The 22,676-nt window shown below is 46.7% G+C and overlaps 1 protein-coding gene across 1 annotated transcript in view; it reads right to left on the bottom strand.

Moving 5' to 3' along the window:
• The window catches only part of ANO2 (anoctamin 2), a 361,482-nt gene that overhangs the window by 63,778 nt on the left and 275,028 nt on the right, over positions 1-22,676 (bottom strand). The window contains exons 17-18 of the mRNA XM_035027854.1: positions 16,201-16,275; positions 4,438-4,633 (exon numbers count right to left, since the gene is read on the bottom strand). Of these exons, the coding sequence (XP_034883745.1) occupies positions 4,438-4,633; positions 16,201-16,275 (271 nt within the window). The remainder of the gene's footprint in view (positions 1-4,437; positions 4,634-16,200; positions 16,276-22,676) is intronic.

Here is a 22,676-nt window from a genome sequence, read left to right as displayed (position 1 = left end):
GGATGGCGCTCCTGGACTGGAGCGGCTCACAGCCGACATGGCGTCCGCGAGGCCTCCATCGGTGTGGTCCTCCCATGGCTGTGGGAGCCCGAGCCCCCTGCCCTGCCACCAAGGACATGGAGCGTGAGCGAGGTCAGATAAACAACTTCGTGTTATGCACCTGAGATTTTAAGATTAATTTTTCACCCTGGCAGAGCCTCGTCTGTTCTAAGACTAGTAAACACACAGACAAGTCCAGCGATGAGAGAAGACAGTGAGAGGAGCAGATAATGCACCCCAAGCTTACTCGCACCTGCTGGTTTATGGGCCACCAGTCTCTGGTGTGGTGTCCCCTCTTCCTAGAGCCCTCCCCCCAGGTCTCTGTGTGCTGGTCCCTTCCTGTCACCCTAGGCTCAGCCACCATGTTACCACTTCAACAGGCCTTTCCTGACCACCGGACCAGAGCGCACAACCCCACACCACGGTCCCATGACCATTTTGCTTTCTCACCCTCTGGGAGATGTTCCCACTCACTGTCTATCTTTCCCTTATTACGGCATAAGCACAGTGAGAGCAGGACCACGTCTTCCCTGTCGACGGCTGTGCTCCCAGAATCGTGCCTGGCACAAAGTGGGCACTCCACATCCAGGGGATGAACGAGTGAACGCGTGATCTGCACCCGAGGAGTTCAGAAGTGGGTGGGAGGAAACTCCCTGAGGGCTGAGTGTCCAGAAAAGGATGGGGGAGGCAGGCCTCTCGAGGTCCTTTAAAAGGAGGGTCACCGAGGGCTATTCTCCTTCCCCTGAAAGCCATGAGTTCAAGTACCTTCCAGCAGCCTAAGCACAGCACAGAGGTGGGAACACACAGGGTGATCTGGGGTGACCGTGAGTGGCGTGGGTCGCCAGGGTGGTGGAGGACACTGGGAAGAAGGCGGCTGAGAGCCTCAAATGTTAGTTTATATTTGATCCAAGACCAAAAGGAAACTCTCTGTGGGGGCCAATGGGAGTGGTGCTCCCCTCCCCCAGCCCAGGAAGAAGGATTGAGAAAGACTGACTGGGTGGGATTTCCAAGCTAGAGGCCCAGAGAAAGGGGCTAAAGACAAGGGCACAGTCCTTAGGCTATGACAACAGCCCACACAGAGGTGACGACCTGTGGACAGGAAGGAGGAAAATGATGAAGGAAGGATCAATAAAATTCATTCCAGAAAAGCTCCCTGGTTTGCCCACTGCCACACATTGGGGGATGGGAGGGAGAAGGAGCCAGGCCCAGAGCTCAAAGTTTCCTTCCACCAGGCTCCCGAATTCAGTGGCCCTTCCATTATACAAAAGCACCTCTCTGAGCCCTCTGGGAACACCCGGTGTAGGGCAGACAAGGGCAGCCATCTGGGGAGGAGGCCCACGTGGGTTCCTGCACGGAGACCCAATACATCACGTCAATCCAGACAGTAAGAAACTCACATCAGCATCGCACAAAAGGTATCTGCATTTCAGAGGGAGAATCTGAGTGTGAACCTTAGTAAAATGAGGATATAATACTTCCCTTGCTGACCACACACAGTTTTTGTGAGGATGAATTGGGATAATGGAATTCTTTTAAGTCTAAAGCTGCTTTATGAGTATCACTATCACAAAGAACAAATTGTAGTTGCTAGAATTTCATCTCCTTTCCAGGGCACAGACTGGTTTCACAGCCAGGAGGAGCCTGAACTTTTTGGGTGAGGGAGGAAGTGCTATTAGAAACAGTGGATGTAGCTTCACAGTGTGGAAAGTGTTTTCCAGCCCAATGCAAAGAGAATTTGCCCAGCCTTGTACACAGGAGGTAAATACTTGTTAATGAGGTTTGGACTGTGGGCCACACCAGCTTCTAGGCCTCGCACTCTCTAGAGTTGTGGAAGACAAGTGACATAAAGTAATGCAGATGAGTGGCAGGGAGATGTTTCTGCACCATCACTCGTTTTCTGCTCCTCTCTTCCTTCCTTTCTTCCTGCCCACACACTCAATAATCTCCTTTGCAATAGGCCTTCCCGCCTCTCTCTTCTCTGGGGCATCCTATGTCCCTGCTGGGACAGTTTTGCAAACATACAGCTCCAGTCGTGTCACCCTCTTCAAAACCTCCCCAGTTGGGGCGCCTGGGTGGCTCAGTTGGTTAAGCGACTGCCTTCGGCTCAGGTCATGATCCCGGAGTCCTGGGATCGAGTCCCACATCGGGCTCCTGGCTTGGTGGGGAGCCTGCTTCTCCCTCTGACCCTATCCCCTCTCATGCTGTTTCTCTCTCTCTCCCTCTCTCTCTCTCTCAAATAAATAAATAAATAAATAAAATCTTTAAAAAAAAAAAAAACAACCCACCTCCCCAGTGGTGTGAGGTCAGAGCACTTGCGGGGGATGGGGAACGTTTCCTACCTCTCCTGATGTCTCCCTGATGTGAAGGGAGAGGGCTTAGTCGTCAAGCCCTGCCTTGTCTCCCCTACCTCACTCATTTCCCTTCTTGGGGACAGAAGCTTATCTCACTGGTTCGTCTGGAAGATGACACTGGCATTCCTCATCTACCCTCTTCCTCTACCCTTCCTCTGGGAAGCCAAGAGCTGCAGGAAGCAGGTGTTCTTCTGGGCCTCCCCACCCCATGTCCTAACACTTCCCAGGCTTCCCTGTCCTCCACTGCTGGCAGGGGAGTCTGTCTGTCATCTGGTACTGGGAAGCCTATCTGCCTCTCCTGTTAAGCTGCTTCCTCCCATGTAGCCTTTCTCAGCTTTAAAAGTGAAATCTTGGCTTTTGCCTACATCTGCCTTTGCCTTACTTCTCAGCCGGTTCAGAGATCAGGCCAGAAAGATGGGTACTTTTTATTGGATGACCCTTTGAGCTCCAGCAAACACTTTCTCCTTGTCTATGAAAATAAGCAGAGTTCTCAGCCTGGCATCCAAGGTCTTTCACTGAAAAATCAGCTCTCAGTTAATGCTCTGGGTCCATCTCCCCCCTCCACTGCGCCCTGGACATGCCTCGGACCCAAAAGGAACTGCCACGCTGGGCTCCTCTCGCATCCTGGACACGCTTTGTGTTTTCCTTCTTCCATAGGCAGAGCTCTCGGCTCCTCCCCGGCACCAAAATTCTACCCGTTGTCATCGTCCAAGCCCAGCCCACGTGTAGTCCTCCACATGCCTTTCCTGCCCCTGAGGGATCTGATCTCGCCCTTTCATTCTGTTCCCTCTGCCAGGAACCTCTTGTCCTCCTGCTCGCTGCCTCCTCCCTCTACACCTGCCTGTGTGAATATCACTTATCTGTGAGCAATCCTTGTCTCAGGAGCCTCCCCTGAGCCCCCAGGAGTGTTGGAGGCTCCCCTTAAATGCTTCCATAGAATGCCACATACCACTAAACACACTGAAGCAACATCCTCTGCTGACTTTTCTCAAGAAACTTATGAAGAGACACAGATAACATTTATAAACGTGCACACACCTAAAGGGAGCAGAGCCTCCACTCTAGATGGCACCTTGCCTGTATCCACATAGAAACCAAAGTCAAGGCCCACTGTGAGTAGAGTCCAGGCCAGGGAAATGCACTGAAAGAATCCCTTTGACTGGAATTAGTGAAACCTTTCTGGAATTTTCTGATCCTCTAGGGAAGGCTCGCTTGAAGATGGGGTTATCCTATCAAGTGTCTAGCTTCTAACTGGTCAGTGAATTAAAGATATCGTATCATTAATTCAACTTCCCTGAGGTTAGTGAGAGGCTGACAGTCCTAGTGCCCAGATTCAACCAGGGAAAGAGGTGCATGCATCCAGGCCACCCAGGGTAAGTACCATGGGGAAAGGGTCTCAGCTCTCAGCCCTCCCCCACCTAATAAGCACAAATGCCAAAAAGTGGCGCTCCAGCAACAGCAGGTTGCCGCTCAAATGACACGTCTGAATACTGAGGCCACTGCATTTTTCTCACTGGCTTGAAGCTTGGGAAGTCTGATATGCCCCTTTGAAGTCTGCTCAGTGCGTGGGGAATGTGTGGATTTTCTGGGGGCTCGGCAATATGGGGATAGATAAGACCCTCCCAGGGCTCAAGTATCAAGAGCTTTCTCGACTCTGTAAACATTCCTGGGAAAGTGAGGAGGGCTAAAACTCCACGATTTGTAACAGGAAGTGTTGAACCTGTCTTGCCTCTAGGTTAGGCTAAAAGGAAAAGACCCCGGGGATGCGTCTTAGGGGACCGTGAGGGAGTTCATCAACTTGGGCTGGAAGACAACTGATGGAGAATGTTCTAGGGAGGATTTCTGCCTGAGGGGAGGCCCTTAGCAGGCCCTGTGAGTACAGAACCACCGTACCGCCTCATTTCTCCAATTAAAACGCACTGTCTAAGGCATTTTGTCCCTGTTCCTTTTCTTCATTTTCGGTCACCACCACCAAAAACCTTGCGCACGTTGAACTGAGCGTGTTCAAGGGGGCCTAGGGAAGGCATGGGGCTTGGTGACACAGTACCGATTTTGGTGAGCCACTCGGCCACCGCGCCGTAGATCTCGTCCAGGACGAGGATGACCACGAGGTTGATGATGACTGCTGTCGCTGTCACTGTCACCCGGACATTGGAGCGCGTGGACTTGTTGAGAGACAGGGCCGCAGCGGTCGTGATGCGGTACACGATGACCCCAAATACAATGGAGAACGTCAGGGCAATCTGTTTGGGAAACAGGGAGAGTCAGAGCTCAGCAGACAAGTACTGAGCAGCTATTACTTGCTCAGCCAACTGTCCTAGTCGCTACGTCAGGAGCTGTGGATCTGGAGTCCACTCGTGCACACCCTCTGAACTTGCGTGCCAATCCTGAGGACAGGTGCACTGTCCATGAGAGAGCATCTTCCATTTTTATCAGAAGCCAAATGGTCGACAACACACACAAAAGCCTAAGAATGAAAATGCAGGACACTGAGATGTGCACAGCATGCGTGACATGGTTTCCTTCACTAGGGGACTGAACTCTTACTAAGCCACAGGGAGTAATAACGGAGAAGGTGTTGCGTGCTCAGTGAAGGGACTGAGTACAGATGAGCAAGCGGATCAGGTGGAATAATGGGATAAACTGGGCTCTCAGTGAAGGGAAACAGGGAGCCACCGAAGGCGTCTGAGCTGAGAAGTGGTGAGTTAGAGCTTCAGGCGCTGGGTGCGGGAAGGCTGCCCAAAGGAGAATCAAGGGAGAGAAACCAGGAGTGAGATTTGCAGACTCTCGATCCTCAGGGTGAACAAAACATCACTCTAAGATTTCTCTACCAGGCACCTATAATGGAGGACTCGGAATTCTCATTTGGTGCCAACATTTCTGGCTGTTTCATTGAAAGGAAAGTTTACCAGTCACTGGACCTCTAAGGGTCCCCCACTTCCTCCTTCTAGAACTTAAGAATAATAAATCCCTCTCCCAGACCAGCCCCTCTCGTCCCCCATCACAGCCCAGGCAGGCCTGTTTCCGTGAAGCACGGGGATGTTAGGGGAAGAAAGTGCTCTGAGTAAGCTCTCAGAGAGGGCAGAGGGAGGAGATGGAACATCTGGGTGCATAACCTGCTCAGAGCAAAATTCTAATTTGTTTCAGCCAAGCAAAGTCTTCTTTCTTAGAATTCTTTCCGCAGAGGAAGCTGTTCAGGTAGTATTCCCCCTGGGTCAGGGGATGGGGGCTGGCACTGGCTGTGGAGAGCTACACACAAACATGGGGAGAAAAGGTTCCCTCTGAAACTACAAACTGTCCTGGACTATGTGTTCCCTCCCTAGAAAGAAGGGGAGGGGAGCAAAGGAGGGGAGGGGGCTCTGGCTCAGGCAATGCTTTGCATGCAGTGGGTAGGACACCGGTGGGCAAATGGGGAATGGGTTGCAGAGGAGTCAGGTATGCATGTTGTCAGACCTTGCAGGGGGGTGCCTGGGGATGCAACCTTAGCTGTTTATCCCTGTGTGCCTTACAAATATTAGGTATTTGCCCTCTGGGCCACTGTGTGAAAAAGAAGGCTTCCCTAAGGCAGGCAGGATGGTGATGTTTTCTGCGTAGAGGGGTGTCAGGGTGGACGAGAGGTTAGATGGGAAGGACACTGTATGGGAGACCCCTCTTCTGTTGCAGGGTGGGGGTGGGCACAGCAGATGCCCCAGCCTCCAGTACTAGGGAGGAACGATGACCATGTAAGTTGGAAAATATGGACATGACCTCACCGCTCTCCAACAATGTAGACATTTTCACTTCCCATTCCTCTGGGATTGTCACTGCCAGACAGTAAGGGCCTGGAAAACGTGGTGTGAGATTCTTTTCCCCCAAAATCACTTTTGCAGTGAAGGCCAGTGATGGCAGTATTCATGCGGGAGGGGGTAGGGAGGAGGCCAGGGCATCAAAGAGTGATTGTGTGTGCATTTGGGGGTAGGTCTGGGGGAAAACAACAATGGCAAAAACATCCTTGGCTTTGGGGTCTTGGGGGTGGAGCATGGAGGAATGAGTGGGGAGGAGATCAGCTTCTATTCTTATCCAAGAGGCCCAGCCGCTCAACTGGGGAAGGAAGAAAACTCTTCATTGTTACCCAGAGTGTGGTCTGTGGACCTGCTGTATCAGCCGGGAGCTTGGGGAACATGCAGGGTCTCAAGCACAGCTCCAGATGCACTGGCTCAGAATCTGCCCTGGAGGGGCGCCTGGGTGGCTCAGTTGGTTAAGCGACTGCCTTCGGCTCAGGTCATGATCCCGGAGTCCCGGGATCGAGTCCCGCATCGGGCTCCCTGCTCGGCAGGGAGTCTGCTTCTCCCTCTGACCCTCCTCCCTCTCATGCTGTCTCTCATTCTCTCTCTCTCAAATAAATAAATAAAATCTTAAAAAAAAAAAAAAAAAAAAGAATCTGCCCTGGAACAAGATTCCCATTCAAGTTCTAGAGGCACTGCTCTTTTAAGAAAGCCCCTTTTCCCACCCTCCCTTCCTCCAAAGCACCCCTCCCCAGGCCTCTGCTACTGTTCTGTGCCATCCTAACTTCTCAACCCCTGATTTCCCATGCCACTATAGAAACCAGGCTCTGACCTGTCCTTCAGTGGCTCCCACAAGCCCCTCAAGGATCACAGTAGTCAAGCTGGAAGAGCCTGGAGAACACCAGCCCCATCAGGTGACCTTGCAGATGAGGAAACGGGCATGGAAAGTGAAGTGATTTGCTCAAGGTCACAAGGCATGGACTACAACCATAGTCTCTGGGATTCTGGTAGGAGATAAAGGATTTCAGCCTTCAGGGATCATCCACATCCAGCCTCTAATCTCATATATAAGGAAACTGAGGCCTGAGAAGCAGCAATGTGATGGGTCCAAGGTCTGGGCAGTTCCTGGCAAAGCTGGGATCCTAGCAGTGGTAACATCATCATGACCTAAACCACCTGTGCTCTCTCAATTTTGTTATTCAATGCCCATCTTCACGAGCACTAATCCTTATAACAATAGCATAAAACATGCCTTTTGTGGATGTGATGTACTGACTGTCCAGGATCTGAGCCCTGCTCTGTGGCTCCCACACCTCACCTACAATCCCATCCTGACATTAGAACGCAGGTCCTCTAGTACTAAATCCAGCACTGTTTTTACCACTCTAGCTGCAATGTTGATTTTGCTTATTAAATTCAACAAACATACGCTGGATATATTTCATGTTTGTGATCAGTCTCCCCCCAAATAGGCCAAAAGGGGGGACTGGTCTTGTACAGCATTCTGTGCCTCATGCCATTTCACAGCAGTGCCTCGCTGTGGAACCTGCTTGGTAAAGACTTGCTGGTCCCTAGCTCTAGGAATCTAGCTCCCAAGGACATGGGAACATTATCATACTCCCCATTGCTTTTGGCGTTCTGCTCCTGTAGCTTTACTTGTGGACATAGCCAAACTGTAACGAAAGTCAGGCTATGGAGTCCAGAGTCCTATTCAATGCTATGAGAGACAGGAAGGAGAACGGGTCCTGTCCCCACCCTCCAAGTCTTGCATTCTGAATCAAAGTTGAGAAAATCATTGCACATATACAAGGATGAGCCTCGTAGCAGCTGGGCAGAGTACAGGCTCAGCTCATGTGCTTCCTATGCTCTGAGCAGAGTGGAGGGATTAGAGAAAATCCCACGGAAATAGTTTTGGGTCAGTTTCCTATGATAAGGGCTTGGGGAAAACGGAATTTTAAACAAGCAAGCAGAAGTGGACAAGTCAGAAGCAACCTGGGCTGAACCAGTGGGAGCGTACCCAGTCTAAAGCAGGGCATGGACTCAGTAGCTCCATTTTAGAGCATACACACATTAACGACTTCATCATTGACATAATAAGTTGTCCCTGGCAACTTATTAATTAACTTATTTTCTCATTCAGCCATTTCTAAGATATGTCTTGAGTGCCAGTCACCATGCTAAGTGGTAGGGATATAGCAGTGAACAAATCACACAGGACCGCCTACCCTCGTGCCACCGATCTTCCAGTGGGGAAAGACAGACAACCAACTACCAAATAACATCAAACATATAGTATATCTGGTGTGATAAATACTATAGAAACAAATAAAGCAAAACAGGAGTATAGGGATAGGTTGCAGTTTACAATAGGGTGGTCAGGAAAGGCGTAGGTTAGGAGGTGACACTGTAGCAAGGCTCCTGAGGAGAAGTCTGATGGAAGGGGCTTTTGGGCAGAGGGTGGCTAAGGGAGAAAGAAGGGGGAAGGTGGGGGAGGAGAGGAGGATGTAGGACAAGGATGTACAAGGATGTACAGATAAGGATGTAGCATGAGGATGCTGGCTTCTAGCTCATGAGATGCAGAGCCTTAAGAGAGTTTTGAGCAGAGAAGTGACATGATTTGATCTAGATTTTAAAAAGATGAGTTGGCCTATAATCTGTGGGGGCACAATTAGGGGGCCCTTGCAACAAGCCAGGTGAAGGAGAAGGGTTTCTGATGGCTGGTTCCCAATTCACAAGTAGAAGTAAATGACTGTCTTGGGCATGTGGGAGGGAAGCTCAGGCACCTAGCTTAGAGCAAGGACACTGTTTTTTTTTTTTTTTTTTAAGATTTTATTTATTTATTTGAGACAGAGAGAATGAGAGAGAGAGAGCACATGAGAGGGAGGAGGGTCAGAGGGAGAAGCAGGCTCCCCGCCGAGCAGGGAGCCTGATGTGGGACTCGATCCCGGGACTCCAGGATCAGGATCTGAGCTGAAAGCAGTCGCCCAACCAACTGAGCCACCCAGGCGCCCCAAGGACACTGCTTTTGATAATCTCCTCCCACATAAAAAGAAAATGAAGCAAGTATAATTCAAAAAGGAAAGAAAGGGGCGACTGGGTGGCTCAGTTGGTTGAGCGTCCAACTCTTGATTTCAGCTCAGGTCCTGATCCCAGGGTTGTGGGATCGAGCCCCGCGTTGAGCTCCACGCTCAGCGGGGACTCTGCTTGGGATTTTCTCTCTCCCTCTGCCCCCACCCACCCTGCTCACTCTCTCTCTGTCATTCGCTCTCAAAGAAATACATAAATCTCTAAAAAAAAAAAAAAAAAAAAAAAAAAGGAAAGAAACTATAGCTCAAGACGTTGGGTTGGAAAAGAAAGAGAAAATTCACCATTGTCCATGCCGGCCTCTGTCACAGGGAAGAGGAACACAGCACTGGGCCATTGTTTTGTTCTCACCAGCCCATGAAAAATACCCCAGCTGATCTGGCAGAGTGGCATCCCTAAAACCCTCCCCATGGCCATGACCTCAGCATCTTCTGCCAAGACCTAGTCACAGGGGGTGGAGGAGGAAAGGATATTCAGTACTCATGTGTGTTGCAGTAAGTGCCTTTGGCTTACCCTAATTCTATAAGCAAATCCCACTTCTTTATAAACACCACCATGACCCTTTATCTCCCACTCCAAACCTTATTCTAGGGCAGTGCCAAGCCCTTCTCTTTACAAGACTGAGGCGTTTTTTTTAAGTGAAAAAAATGAAAAATTAGCACAAAATAACGATCTTTAAAAATCTAATAGATAGGAGACTATATAATTTATTGTCCAACCTATAATACTTTTGAAAGTAAGATGGAGTGCTATTAATCCTTACCTCAGTCAACCTAAGAGCACCTGACTGAAAAGGGGTGATCTTTTTTTTTTTTTTTAAGATTTTATTTATTTATTTGACACAGAGAGAGAGCGAACACAAGCAGGGGGAGGAGGAGAGGGAGAAACAGGCTCCCCACTGAGCAGGAAGCCCCATGTAAGGCTCGATCCCAGGACCCTGGAATCATGACCTGAGACAAAGGCAGACACTTAACCCACTGAGCCACCCAGGTGCCCATAAAGGGGTGATTTTTAAAGGGGTTCCAACCCATCCCTACCACTCTCTTTCCAGCTCCTGCTCAACCAGTTCAGTGCTCAGTGCTGGCTGACTACAGGTGGGGGACCCCTGGCACAGTGAGATACAGTAATTAGTTCTTGGTTCTGATACGGAATCTCCCCTTTGTATCAAGATGTGGAGGTTGGTGGGGTTAGGAAAGGGAAGATGAACAAAGAAATAATCACATAATATTTCTAAACAACACAAAAAAATTTCTGCACCCTCCAGTCTAGTTAGGAGGTCTCCACGGAATTTAAAAAAAAAAACCGGAATTTTGGGCAGATGACCCACAACTGAGCCAGTTTTCAGTACAGGCAGACCTCAAGAGTATTGCAGGTTCAGTTCCAGACCACCACAATAAAGCAAATATCACAATGAAGAAAGTCAAATGAATTTTGTGGTCTTAAAGCACATATAAAAGTTATGTTTACACTATACTGTAGTCTGTTAAGTGTGCATTATGTCTTTAAAAAAGTACATACCTTAATTAAAAATACTTTATTGCTAAAAACTGCTAATCACCACCATCTGACCTTTCAGTCAGTTGTAATCACTGATCACAGATCACCATAACAAATGTAAAAATAATGAAAAAGTTTGAAATAATGTAAGAATTGCCAAGCTAAGGGTGCCTGGGTGGCTCAGTTGATTAAGCATCTGACTCTTGGTTTCAGCTCAGGTCATGATCTCAGGGTCATGGGATCAAGCCCCGGATTAGGCTCCCTGCTCAGCAGGAGTCTCCTTGAGATTCTCTTCCTCTCCCTCTGCCCCTCCCCTGCTCATATGCTCACTCGTGTGCATGCTCTCTCTCTCAAATAAATAAATAAATCTGAAAAAAAAAATTGCCAAACTATGACACAGAGGCAAGAAGTAAGCAAACCCCTTGGAAAAATGGCGCTAACAGATTTGCTCGATGCAGGGTTACCACAAACCTTCAATTTGTAAAAAATGCAATACCTGCAAACTGCAGTAAAATGAAGCACAATGAAATAAAGGTATGCCTGTATTTGTCAGTGGTGACGTGGTCACCTATTTGTTGCTGAGAGTGATGCAGATGATGCCAGTTCCTCTCTCAGATAGTAGACAAGCTTCTGTTTCCAGTCCTCTCCTCGCCCAAGCTATCGCTGGCATCTGACATAACTGATTGCCCTCCCCTTGCAATACTTTCTTGGCTTCCAGGACTCCACATGCTCCCCCGGCTTTCCTTTTGATCTCGTGTTTTGGATCCTCCTCATGCTCCCAAACTTCAACATGGCAGCGTCTTGGAACTCAACTCTTGGACTTTCCTCTATCTGCCCCCCAACCCCTGTGATCTCATACAATCTCATGGTTTTAAATACCACCAGTACCATCTGTCTAGGAGGAGTCTGAGCTGCAAGTTTATATCCATCATGAAGGCAACTCCAGAATTCCTCCCTATCCCAGGAAGGGAGAACTCCAGCTTTTGATTACTCAGGATGAGAACCTTAGAGTCCTCCTGGATGCAATTCTTAATTTTCCTCAAGTATATGCAGCGCCACTTGCATGGATCTGATTCTTGGCCTTCGGTTTTGTTTCACTGGTCTAATTATATTCCTGCGATAATACCACACTGTCATACTTATTACTATTTTAAATTAAGTTTCCATTTGGTAGAGCACCTTAGCCCTCTTTATTCCTCTTCAGGAGTGTCTTTACTATACTTTTTTTTTTTTTTTTAAGATTTATTTATTTATTTATTTGAGATAGAAGGGGTGGGGGGAGAACGGGAGAGAGAATCCTCAAGGAGACTCCTCACTGAGCGCAAAGCCTGATGCGTCCTGATCCCAGAACCCTGAGATCATGACCTGAGCTGAAATCAAGAGTTGGATGCATAACCGAGTGAAATACCCCGGTGCCCCAACAGTGTCTTGACGACGCTTAGCTTTTGTGCTTCCATATAAATTGTCAGGGAGGAAATATAAAGGCCTTACAGTGTTATTGTTTCATTACTGCCCATCCAACTTATATGCTATTATTAATGTGTACACTCTACTTCTACCTTATTTTTTAATTTTTTTTTATTTTAAGTAGGCTCCACACCCAGTGTGGGGCTCAAATGCACAATCCCAAGATCAAGAGTCCTATGCTCTACTGACTGAGCCAGCCAGGCACCCCCCTGCCTTATTTTTAACCCTACGAGACAGCATCATCATTGTTTACAGTAAAAATCACATAGGTTTTCCCACATATTTACCACTTTGTTCTTCATTCATTCTTAAAACTATGGTTTTCTATGCGGGATCATATCTGAAGTACATTCTTAGGATTTCCTTTAGTGAAAGATTCAGTTGGTTGCCAACCCTCAGCTTTTGTTTGGCTATAAATATCTGTATTTTATACTAATACTTCTATATCACATTTTTCTTGGGTATAGAATTCCAGGTTAGCAATTGTTTTCTTTTCGGCACATGAAGATAAACACGTCACTGTATTCTGACTCCAACCGCTATGCGAAATCAATGGCCGATCAGTCTCTTCGTTAAAGGTAATTTGTCTTTTGATTTCTAACTGCATTTGAGATTTTTCTTGTGTCTCATATATTCTACGATTTCACAGAGATAGAGTTCTTTTTATTTTTCCTGCTTGAATTTCACTGGGATTCTTCAATCTCTGAATTAGCATTCTGTTAGCAGAACTAGCTGACTAGGAGACCACCAGTCAGTGTATTTCATTCATTACTATTCTCACCTCTTTTTCTGGTAGTGCAATTAAATACATGTGAAATCCTTTCACTCTATTAATTTCTCTTTTGAATTTTCAATCTTTTGCCTCCCTGTGCTACATTATGGATAATTTTTTCTAACCTGAACTGCAGTTCACAAATCATCTCTTCAACTATGTCTAATTTGTTGTTAAATCCATCCCTATTGTATGTGGGTATATATATATATACAATATTACATATATGTATATTTATATATTCATATCATATATATTATTATGTATTATATATTCACATTCATTGATATATATTCATTTCTAGAAGATTTATTGGCCAGTTTTCAACTCTTTAGGTCATTTTTAAAATAGTTTCTTATTTTCGGGGCGCCTGGGTGGCTCAGTCAGTTAAGTGTCTGCCTTCGGCTCAGGTCATGATCCCCAGGGTCCTGGGATAGAGCCCTGCATCAGGCTCCCTGCTCAACAGGCAGCCTGCTTCTCCCTCTGCCTGCCGCTCCCCCTGCTTGTGTGGTCTCTCTCTCTCTTTCCCTCTCTCTCTCTGACAAATAAATAAATAAAATCTTTAAGATAGTTTATTTTTTGCAGAAATTTTCAAACTGGACGTTTTAACCTGTGACTGATATTTCCAGTATCTTTAGTCTTTGCCATCTCCCCGCACTGGTTCTCTTTCATTGCACTTTAGATTCTTGTCTAACTGATTATTTTTAACTGCATTCTCTTCTTTGCCCTTGAAAAATTCTTTGGGGGGATTTTTCGAGGCCTGGTGTAGATCTGCCATCCCACAAAGAGAGCGTGTGCTTGCTTCTGCTGGGCACCTGGAAGCACGACTTGCCCTGGCCAAGGTCCCAGCCCGAGCTTCCCCCGTCCTCTCAAGTGACAAACTGGGCTGGAAGCCCACGATGGGGATTGTCCATGGCCACTTCTCAGGGGCAGGGTTTTGTTTCCCTGTTTCTCCCTGTTCTACTTAGAGCCAGAACAATGTTCTCTGCTGTCCCATAAGTGGGGAGGGGGTGGGTTTAGCGCTGCTTCACCTCTATTCTGAGAGTGTAGCTCTTTGTGGAGTTCCAATGTAACTTGGTGAGAATTTCCTGTTAGCATCTCCACTTTGGGCCAGCCACACCCCATTTCTATCTTCTTTGCCCCATAAAACCACCAAAAACCAAAGTCCAAGTTTGCCTAGATGGGAAAATGTCCTCAAGGCAAAAGCAGTATTTTTTTAAAAGATTTTATTTATTTATTTATTTGACAGCAAGAGAGAGAGAGAGTGAGGGAGAGAGCAAGCACAAGCAAGGGGAGTGGCAGAGGAAGAGGGAGAAGCAGGCTCCCCACTGAGCAGGGAGCCCGACGTGAGGCTCTATCCAGGACCCTGGGATCATAACCTGAGCTGAAGGCAGCCGCTTAACGACTGAGCCACCCAGGCGCCCCAAGGCAAAAGCAATATTAATGCCCAGGTATTTGTCTCCTTGGTTCCATTTCCCTTAGATGGATCTGTATTAGGAATAGCCTAGTATTCTTTACTGACCTATTAGTCCTTCAAGGCTTTAAGAAGAATGAAAAATATATTCACCCAATATTTCTTATTTTCAGCAAGATGGGATGCTACAAATATCCTAACCTACCGCTACTGGAGATAGAAGTCTATTTTACTTATCAGTTTCCTTATTTATATGCGTATTTGCTATCTTTGAACTCCTTAGAGAGATTATTTTATTTTCTACTCTATCCCCAATGCCTAAGAACACTGTCAAGCATATACTTGGCACCCATTAAATATATTTTTAAAATTTCTTTTAAAAGATTTTATATTAAGTAACCTCTGCACCCAACATGGGCCTTGAACTCAGAACCCCGAGATCAAGAGTCACACACTCCAGTAACTGAGCCAGCCAAGCACCCCCAGTTAAATATTTCTTGAATGAGTGAATAAACTCTTTGACAACAATATGCACATTGTGGGAGGCTTTGAAATCCTAAATTAAACTTTACATCATTCCAGCTTAACACATTGCGATTCACCACATATTCTTGAATAAATTCTCCATGCCTTGCTCTTGTTAAGCAATGAGAAGGTAACAAATGCAGACTTCTCAATTTTGGCAAGGCACCCATCACCTCTGTCCTTCATCTGTGAAATGAGATGCTGAAATAGACAGTGCCTAGGATTCCTTCTTTTTTTAAATCTCTGAGACTAAGACATGGCTCCTGTTCTCAATGATCACAACAGCAATAATAACCTCGGGTCAGGACCAGGGGGTAACGCTGGTAAGTAGGTCCAGAAAATGACCATGATTTCAGTCCCAGAATAAGCAATCCTCCCCCAACCCTACAACTAATGTGTAGTCCTGCTTAGAAATGTTATAAGGACATAGCACTCTTTTGTAAAACAGAAGTTCCAACCTTGGTACCAGGAGGCATCTACCCATAAAGGGGGGGCAGGGGTCTCAGGGACCCAAGCTTAGTAGTCCTCTGAGTTTCACCTTCTTGGGGCCTTCTTGCTCCACTCACTGTTGTCTCACCCATCCTGGCTCCCAAGAATGACCTGTTACTACTTTATTGATCTGACTTGAACATGAATCACAAACCCATTCCTCATCTTCCCTGACATAGCTGAGACCCATGTGGGTCTTTTGAAAAGGCTCTTCCAAACTCTAAGGGAGAACACAGGGAAATAAAACAGCAACTATAGGGGAGCTAAAGAATCAGGCTCACGCAGAGCCCACGCTGGCTGTCCTCTGTGGTTTCCAAGCTCTGTTCTATTCCACAAACCCTCAGGGAGATCCAGCCCATAGCCCGAACAGGCCGCCACAGTTCTGCAGTCATCTTACCTGGGTTACCTCCTCCAAGGTCTTGGTTTGTCTCAACAAGGAAGGCATTACCTCACAGCCCACCCCCGGAAGTTCTGACCTCAAACCCCTGTGCGCAGGGCTGGAGAGATAGAACCTCCCTACCCTCTTCTATCTGGGAAGACAGAACCCCCTTCTGTAACCATTCAAGGCCACTGACCCCCATCCCAGGTCAGAGGGAATCACCTTTCCCTCTTCAGGTGGCTGACACCCACAGAGGCCTCACTATCAGGTAAGATCCTCCCTGTTTAGACAGGACTGTGGCTTCATCTTTCCTAGCCCCTCACTATCCCCACAGCATGCTAGAATAACACACCCACAGCGTTTGCTCTACAGGATCCACATGCATAAATCATAGGCAAGAGTTCCATCAAGAAAATTACCATGAACAAGATGGAGGCGAAGTTCACCAAGTAACCCGGGAAACGATCTTTCCAGGTCAGCTTATCTTCATCATCCTGGGGAACAGGAGAATACAAACAATCAGATGGCACAAACAACAGATGTATCGATTTTCTCTCAAATTTGCACATATTTGCATATATTTAATCATTCATTACTCTGAATAGGTATTTTCCTAGTCTCTGACGCCTTACTCTTCATATCCACAACAGCCCACCTAATTTTGTGATTTCTGCATAGCCTGGAACAACTATGGTTTTTCCAAAGAGGACAAGATTTGATTCTGGCCTCATACTGAGCTGAAGTTTCAGTGATCAGCCATGTGATCATTTCTGACCCTCTATTTCTTCATCTGTTAAAAGGGCACAGTCATGACACTCATCCTGCCTATTGCACGGGATGGTCTTATTTGCTTTGTTTCATTTTAATGAGAAACTTGTAAACATAATGAAGCAATGGACAAATGACAGATAGAACCCAACCACAGAGCAACATCTCAAAATAATTCATTCCTTAAATGAAACATCAACCATTCACCTTAGATCCTAGTGAGTGTACAAATTACCTACAATTGCCGTTCTTCAAAGAACCTGTATGTGTTATCATTTGTTTCCTCCAAAATGACTATATTCTCCCCTGGTCACAAAAGTAAACATTTTGAGGCAGAGGTCTGCAAACTCTACCTTTTCTGCTCAGACTAGGTTCAGTTCACCCAAGCCACTGTCCTGGAACAGCCATGCCACCAACCACAATCCTCCTTGGGCAAACTCCAGGGGCTTCACCCTGGCAGGGCAATGCCAACAAGGCACAGATGGCAGAAATCCTTGCTCATTAGCTGCCATTTAACTTGAGCCTGGGCACTTGATTTCTCTGAGCTGCTTTTCTATAAAGTTAGAATGGGTGCAGTGTCCTGTCTGTTACCATGGTTGTGGTGAAGACCTATTGAAGCAAAGCTGGCAGGAGTCCTCACGCATCGCTGTAACAAGTCTGGTCAAACTCAGCAAGTCAACAGTCCAGGGCCTCCTGCTCTGGTTTCTCTTCCCACCTCCCCCTTCTTTCCCAACACACCTGATTTGGCTCTAGCAACAGTGCCATCTAGCCTTTGAGAGCTTGTACTGTAGGCTAAGAGCCCTCCTGGCTTGAAAGACTTCTTTCTAAAAGCCAGTGGGTGCCCACCACTTGCAGACCTTGGGGCCAGGCATGGCGGGGAAACAGAAGAAAGTGGATATGATCACTGCTCTGGGGGGCTCACAGTCTAATGAGACAGAAGGGACACTTGCACCGAAAAGCTTCAGAAATCACTTGCTCTTTGAGAGGGAGGGTTATCTGGAGAGTGAGCCTGTGGGCAACTTGAGAAAGGAAGGATGTGTCTTTCTCACTGCACGCTGGAACTGAGCATAGGGCTGGCTGGCTGGCTCAATAATGGGGGTGCAAGTGAGTGTTAGGGCGGAAGCCACTCAGTGATTAGCACTGTCATTCCCAGATGACATAAGCAAGCGATACTCAGCTTTCATAGATGGCGTGATAGAATTCAGGCTCTAGACTCCGAGACCAGCAGACTTTCCATCACATAGTGAGAATAGGTAACTATAGATTGCAACCATTCTGAATAGGTGGGAGCATATAAACTTATTTCTCTTAGGACTGGAATAAGGCTCGTTCATATTTTAAGTTAAGCCAACATTAAGAGGGAAGAGCATTCTTTTACTTATCTCCTTCAGTGTTCATTCTTAGTTTAACTCACACTGGTGATATTTTCCTCTAAGATTTTGATGAGGAAAACTGAGGCTGAGTGGTGGATGATAACACTCAATAGGGATTCTGGATGGAAATATGGCAGAGCACGGCGGGCTCTTCCTGAGGCCCCCTCAGTACAGGGAAGGTTTTGATGATTCTCTCTTTTCCTGCTCTCTGGCCTAGAGATGAGAGGTTCTGCCTTAAAGGCTAGCAAATCAGGGGTGCTCTGAAATATCAGTGGTGATCCAGGAAAAATCCAGTTAGAGGTTCCATTCATTACCAGTTCATCCCTACTGGGGCTTCTGACTGAGGAGCAGGGCAAGGAGGGGTGAAAAACCTATGTTCGGTCCATGGCATGAGGGAAGGGGCGAGAAAAACCAGTCAGTTAGGGTGAGATGAGGCTTGGAGTGGCCCCCAGGGCAGAGCTGGACAGTCCTGGAAGAAATGACAGAAAGGGAAGCAGGAAATATGGCCAAGATGAAGTGGGCTCAAAGAAAGAAGTACGATTACGCAGAATGACTAATAAACCCATGGGCAAAGTCAGGCATCTGAGATAGTTTGGGCTAAGGCTTCCTGCATGGTTGTCATCCAGGTTCTTCAGGCCAGAGGTCAAGGGGGATAAGGTGTCTGTGGACCAGCCTCCACCCTGCAGTGACAGCTCTGTCCTGGAGAATGAGTTCTGGTTCAGTTCCACTCAAGAGACACAGTCTGAACACCCTGGAGGGCCATGCTCTGGATCCCTGAGGACACAGAGGGGAGAAGGCTCAGCCCTGCCCAGAAGGAGCTCAGAGACCACCAAGGAATCAAAGAAAAGGATTTCCAGAGCTAATCCCGGTAAGGCACATGGTGTTACTATTTTGAATAAAATAAGACAACTAAAAAGCAACTGAATTGGATATCCTCTCAAAGCAGCTATCTGAGAGAAAAAGACTCATTTTGATGTAGATGTTCTGGTGTTTGTTGAAAATTCAGCTTCCCTCTCATGCTTACCCTGATGAGGTTTTTTGGGTTTTTGGGTTTTTTGTTTTTTGTTTTTCTGGAAGTCACAGCTTCCAACAAACACACAGTTCTCACACATTCAGATACTATCCAAACACAAGGGCTGAGAGAAACACAAAGATTGCAGACTGCTTCCAAGCCCCCAAAGTTACTAGTAAAGATGACAGTTAGTAAAGCACACTTTCTGTGTAATAACCAGCTCTGATGGTGGAAGCTAACAAAAACTCCGCACTCACTGGCACCTTAAAGAGGTGAAGATTCATGGCAAAATGCCATTAATTTAAATACACTATGCAGGAAAGTCCCATTGCCAGCATATGGGATAAAAGAAAGAGAAGCAGGCTTGGAAGCTGAACATCTGATTTTAACTCTTGCCTCTAATACTTACTAATCAAGTGACCTCGGAAAATTCCTAGAACCTCAGTTTCATCATCTATAAAGTAATTATTTTCTTGTTTGTAAAATACATAAGATAGTAATACCACATCAAATTACCATGTGTCTTATATGGATTGGTAACCAACCTATGGAGAGGGCCAAACCTTGCACCTGCACACAGAGCTAAGTGAGGACTCTCAGTACCTCCCTCTCCTTTTTTAAGAAGATTTTATTTATTTATTTGAGAGAGAGCAAGTGCACACACAAGTGGGGGGGGTGGGCAGAGGGAGAAGGAAAGGAAGAATCTCAAGCAGACTCTGCTCTGAGTGCAGAGCCCAATGTGGGGTTTGAACCCATGACCCTGAGATCGCGACCTGAGCTGAAATCAAGAGTCAGATGCTCAATGGACAGAACTACCCAGGCGCCCCACTCCGTCTCCTTTTAACACTGGAGGTGACAACACTTGTCTCACCTAAGTGACAGAGGCATTGTGTGGAACATCAGTGAATGGCTATGAGAGCTTTGTAAGCTATGAGGCGCCGTACAAAAGTAAGATCTCATCAGTTTCACAATTATATCAAAAGCAGGTGATTAGGAAGCACTTAGCTAATGTCCCCGTTGTTAAGATACAAGCCTAGCTGTCATCTGTGTTTCTTTGTCTCTGCTGTCTTGGATCTTTGTCCGTGGACTGTGGCTCCCACTTCCAAGTCTCCAAATAGCAAACAGCACAGTGATATTCATGTACCACCACCAAAGTGCCCTTTTGGCAGACTGAGCAGTTGGAAATGGGAGCAGTGAAAGTACAGCAGGTGAGGATACTATTTAAACAAATCCCGTGGAGAGCAGTTTTGAAAAGTGGCCAATCATCCCTGAGTTGTTTTTCCATTTTTAATCAAGGTACAATTTGCATATAGCAAAATTCAACTTATTAGCGTGCAGTTCTTGGAGCGGTGAAGAACATACGTGTAGCCACAACCACAATCAGGACAAGGAACAATTCCAATTCACTCAGTATTCCACCCCCCCTCCCATGTCTCTTTGGAGTCCGTCCCCCCGATCTCCAGCTCCTAGCATGACTTGCCACGTGTGCCTTCAGTTTTGCCTTTCCCAGAATGCCATGAAAGTAAACTCAGACAGTGCGGAGCCTTTTGAGTCTGACTTCCTTCATTTATCACAACACAGTTGAGATTCATCCATGTGGCATTCTCAGGGGCTTGTTCCTTCTCATTGCTAAGTAGCATTTCATTGTATGGACATGCCATTGTTCATTTACCGAGAGATGTCTGGGCTGTTCCCAGTTTCTTGCGATTATGAATAAAGCCATTATTAAGTCTTCACGTACTGCTTTCGGTGTGAGCACTGGTTTTCATTTCACTTAGTGAAATACCAAGTTGTGGAATTGCTAAGTCATAAGGTAACTCTATGTTTGATTTTCTAAGCAACTTCAGACCGTTTTCCAAAATGACCATACCATTCTGCATTTGCACCAGTAACGTATGAGAATTTCCTCTACTTTCTTTCTTTTCTTTAAATAAACTTTTTCTTTTAGAAGATCTTTAGATTTACAGAAAAGCTTCAAAGATGGTACAGAGAGTCTAGGTATATATACTCAGTTTCCCCCATTAACCTATTAATATGGGTATATTTTTCACAACCAATGAACCCATATTGTACATTATTATTACCTACTTTATACTTTATTTGGGTTTTCTTTATTTTTATCTGTTCCAGGGTCCCATCCAAGAGGTCATATTATTATTAATCATCCTACTCCTTAGGCTTCTGTAGATTACGATGGTTTCTCAGACTTCCTTGTTGTTGATGACCTTTTTTTTTTTTTACGAGTACTGGTCAAGTATTTTACAGAATGTTCCTTAGTATAGGCTTAGTCGAAGTTTTCCTCATAATTAGACTGAAGTTATGGGCTTTAGGGAGGGAACTCAAGGGTGCAGGCCCAATGGAATGTCCCAAGCTCAAAATGTCCCAGAAAAAGAATCATCTTGCTCCGTAAACCTTCTTCTTCTTTTATATCCCCTGACTCAGTGGACTGAACCATGACCCTTTGAGCAGAGAGAGCCTGAACCTGAGGCATTTGCTTGGGCTATCCACCCCCCGCCGCTCACCTCAAGCTGCCCCAAGTCCTACAGAATCTAGCTCCATAAACCTTCTCCTCATCTGCTCCTCCTTTCCTTGTTACTGTTGATGCCACAGTTCAGGCCCTGAGCATCTTCGGTTTCATTACCTTCTGCTCTAACTGCTGATGTCATTGTCTCTCCTCCTCATGGACTTCCAGCTCCAGGAGAGCAGAGGCCATGTCTTATTTGTCTGTATGTACCTGGTGTTCAAACACAGCAGCAGGTACATAGTGTGAGCTGAAGAAACGTTTGTGCAATCAGTGTGTCTCCCATCAGGTTCGTGGACACACCTAACCAGCCTCACCTGGGTCCCTCTCTGTGCAAGGAGGCAAGGAGGGCATGGCCTCGACACTTCAGTGAGGCTGATGCTAGGTGGGAGAAAGATTGACAGTCCCTCCCTCAGCCCCACCTTTAGGGACACTTTGCCTTGATTTCCTGAGACAAGGGATCCAACCATCACAATAGATGGAGGTCTTCTCTCGACATGGTGGTGACTGAATCCAAACCCCCACTCTGGTCAGGGGCAATACCATGGAGAACTGAGGATGTGGAGGGTTGGCAGCACTTGGAAGGGGTTTCTGAGGGAAATCATCTGGGGGAACTACCTATCTCCAAGGACTTGGGTAGACGAGGACTGGGTAAATGTCATGACCGACAGGAGCTGGCCCAGGCAGGGGCCCCATGCAAGCGTAGGATTGGGAGATTGACTGACAGTGGGGGTTAGGTGGAACTCTAAAGAAAAGTCTTAGTCCAGGTTCAACTGTGTCTGAATAAGGGTCAAGTAGCAGTTTATTCCAGTGTCATTGTCAAGAGTGCAAGCTCTCAAAGTTGACCAAGTGCCACTCCTGGGGTCCCTGAGCTCAATGCCTCTGATGTACCAGGATTTGACATAGCTGGTTGTGGAAGACATGAATACATGGGAGACATGGAGGACGGTGGGTTGAAAAGGGGTGAAACACTAGGCAGAGAGGGGCGATGAGAAGAAGTGCAAGATACTTTTCTACTGGAGTGTCCTTGGGGCACTGTCAGAGGTGAGGACCCAAGAAAACCCAGGGACACCCAGGCTCTGGGACAGGAGGGGTGACAGCCTAGTCCTGTGTGGCTGCAGGTCTCAGGGTTAAGGAGCTTTATTCACTTTCATCAGCTGACCCATTGGTACATCACTGTGAGGGGGACACCTCAGCCCAGTTTCAGCTGAGATTCACAGT

Source organism: Mirounga leonina, unplaced genomic scaffold (genome assembly GCF_011800145.1).
Source record: "Mirounga leonina isolate KUSES-001 unplaced genomic scaffold, KU_Mleo_1.0 Mir_201, whole genome shotgun sequence".
Taxonomy (NCBI): domain Eukaryota; kingdom Metazoa; phylum Chordata; class Mammalia; order Carnivora; family Phocidae; genus Mirounga; species Mirounga leonina.
The sequence above is the reverse complement of the archived record's forward strand: the minus strand, read 5'-3'. Positions and strand labels throughout refer to the sequence as shown.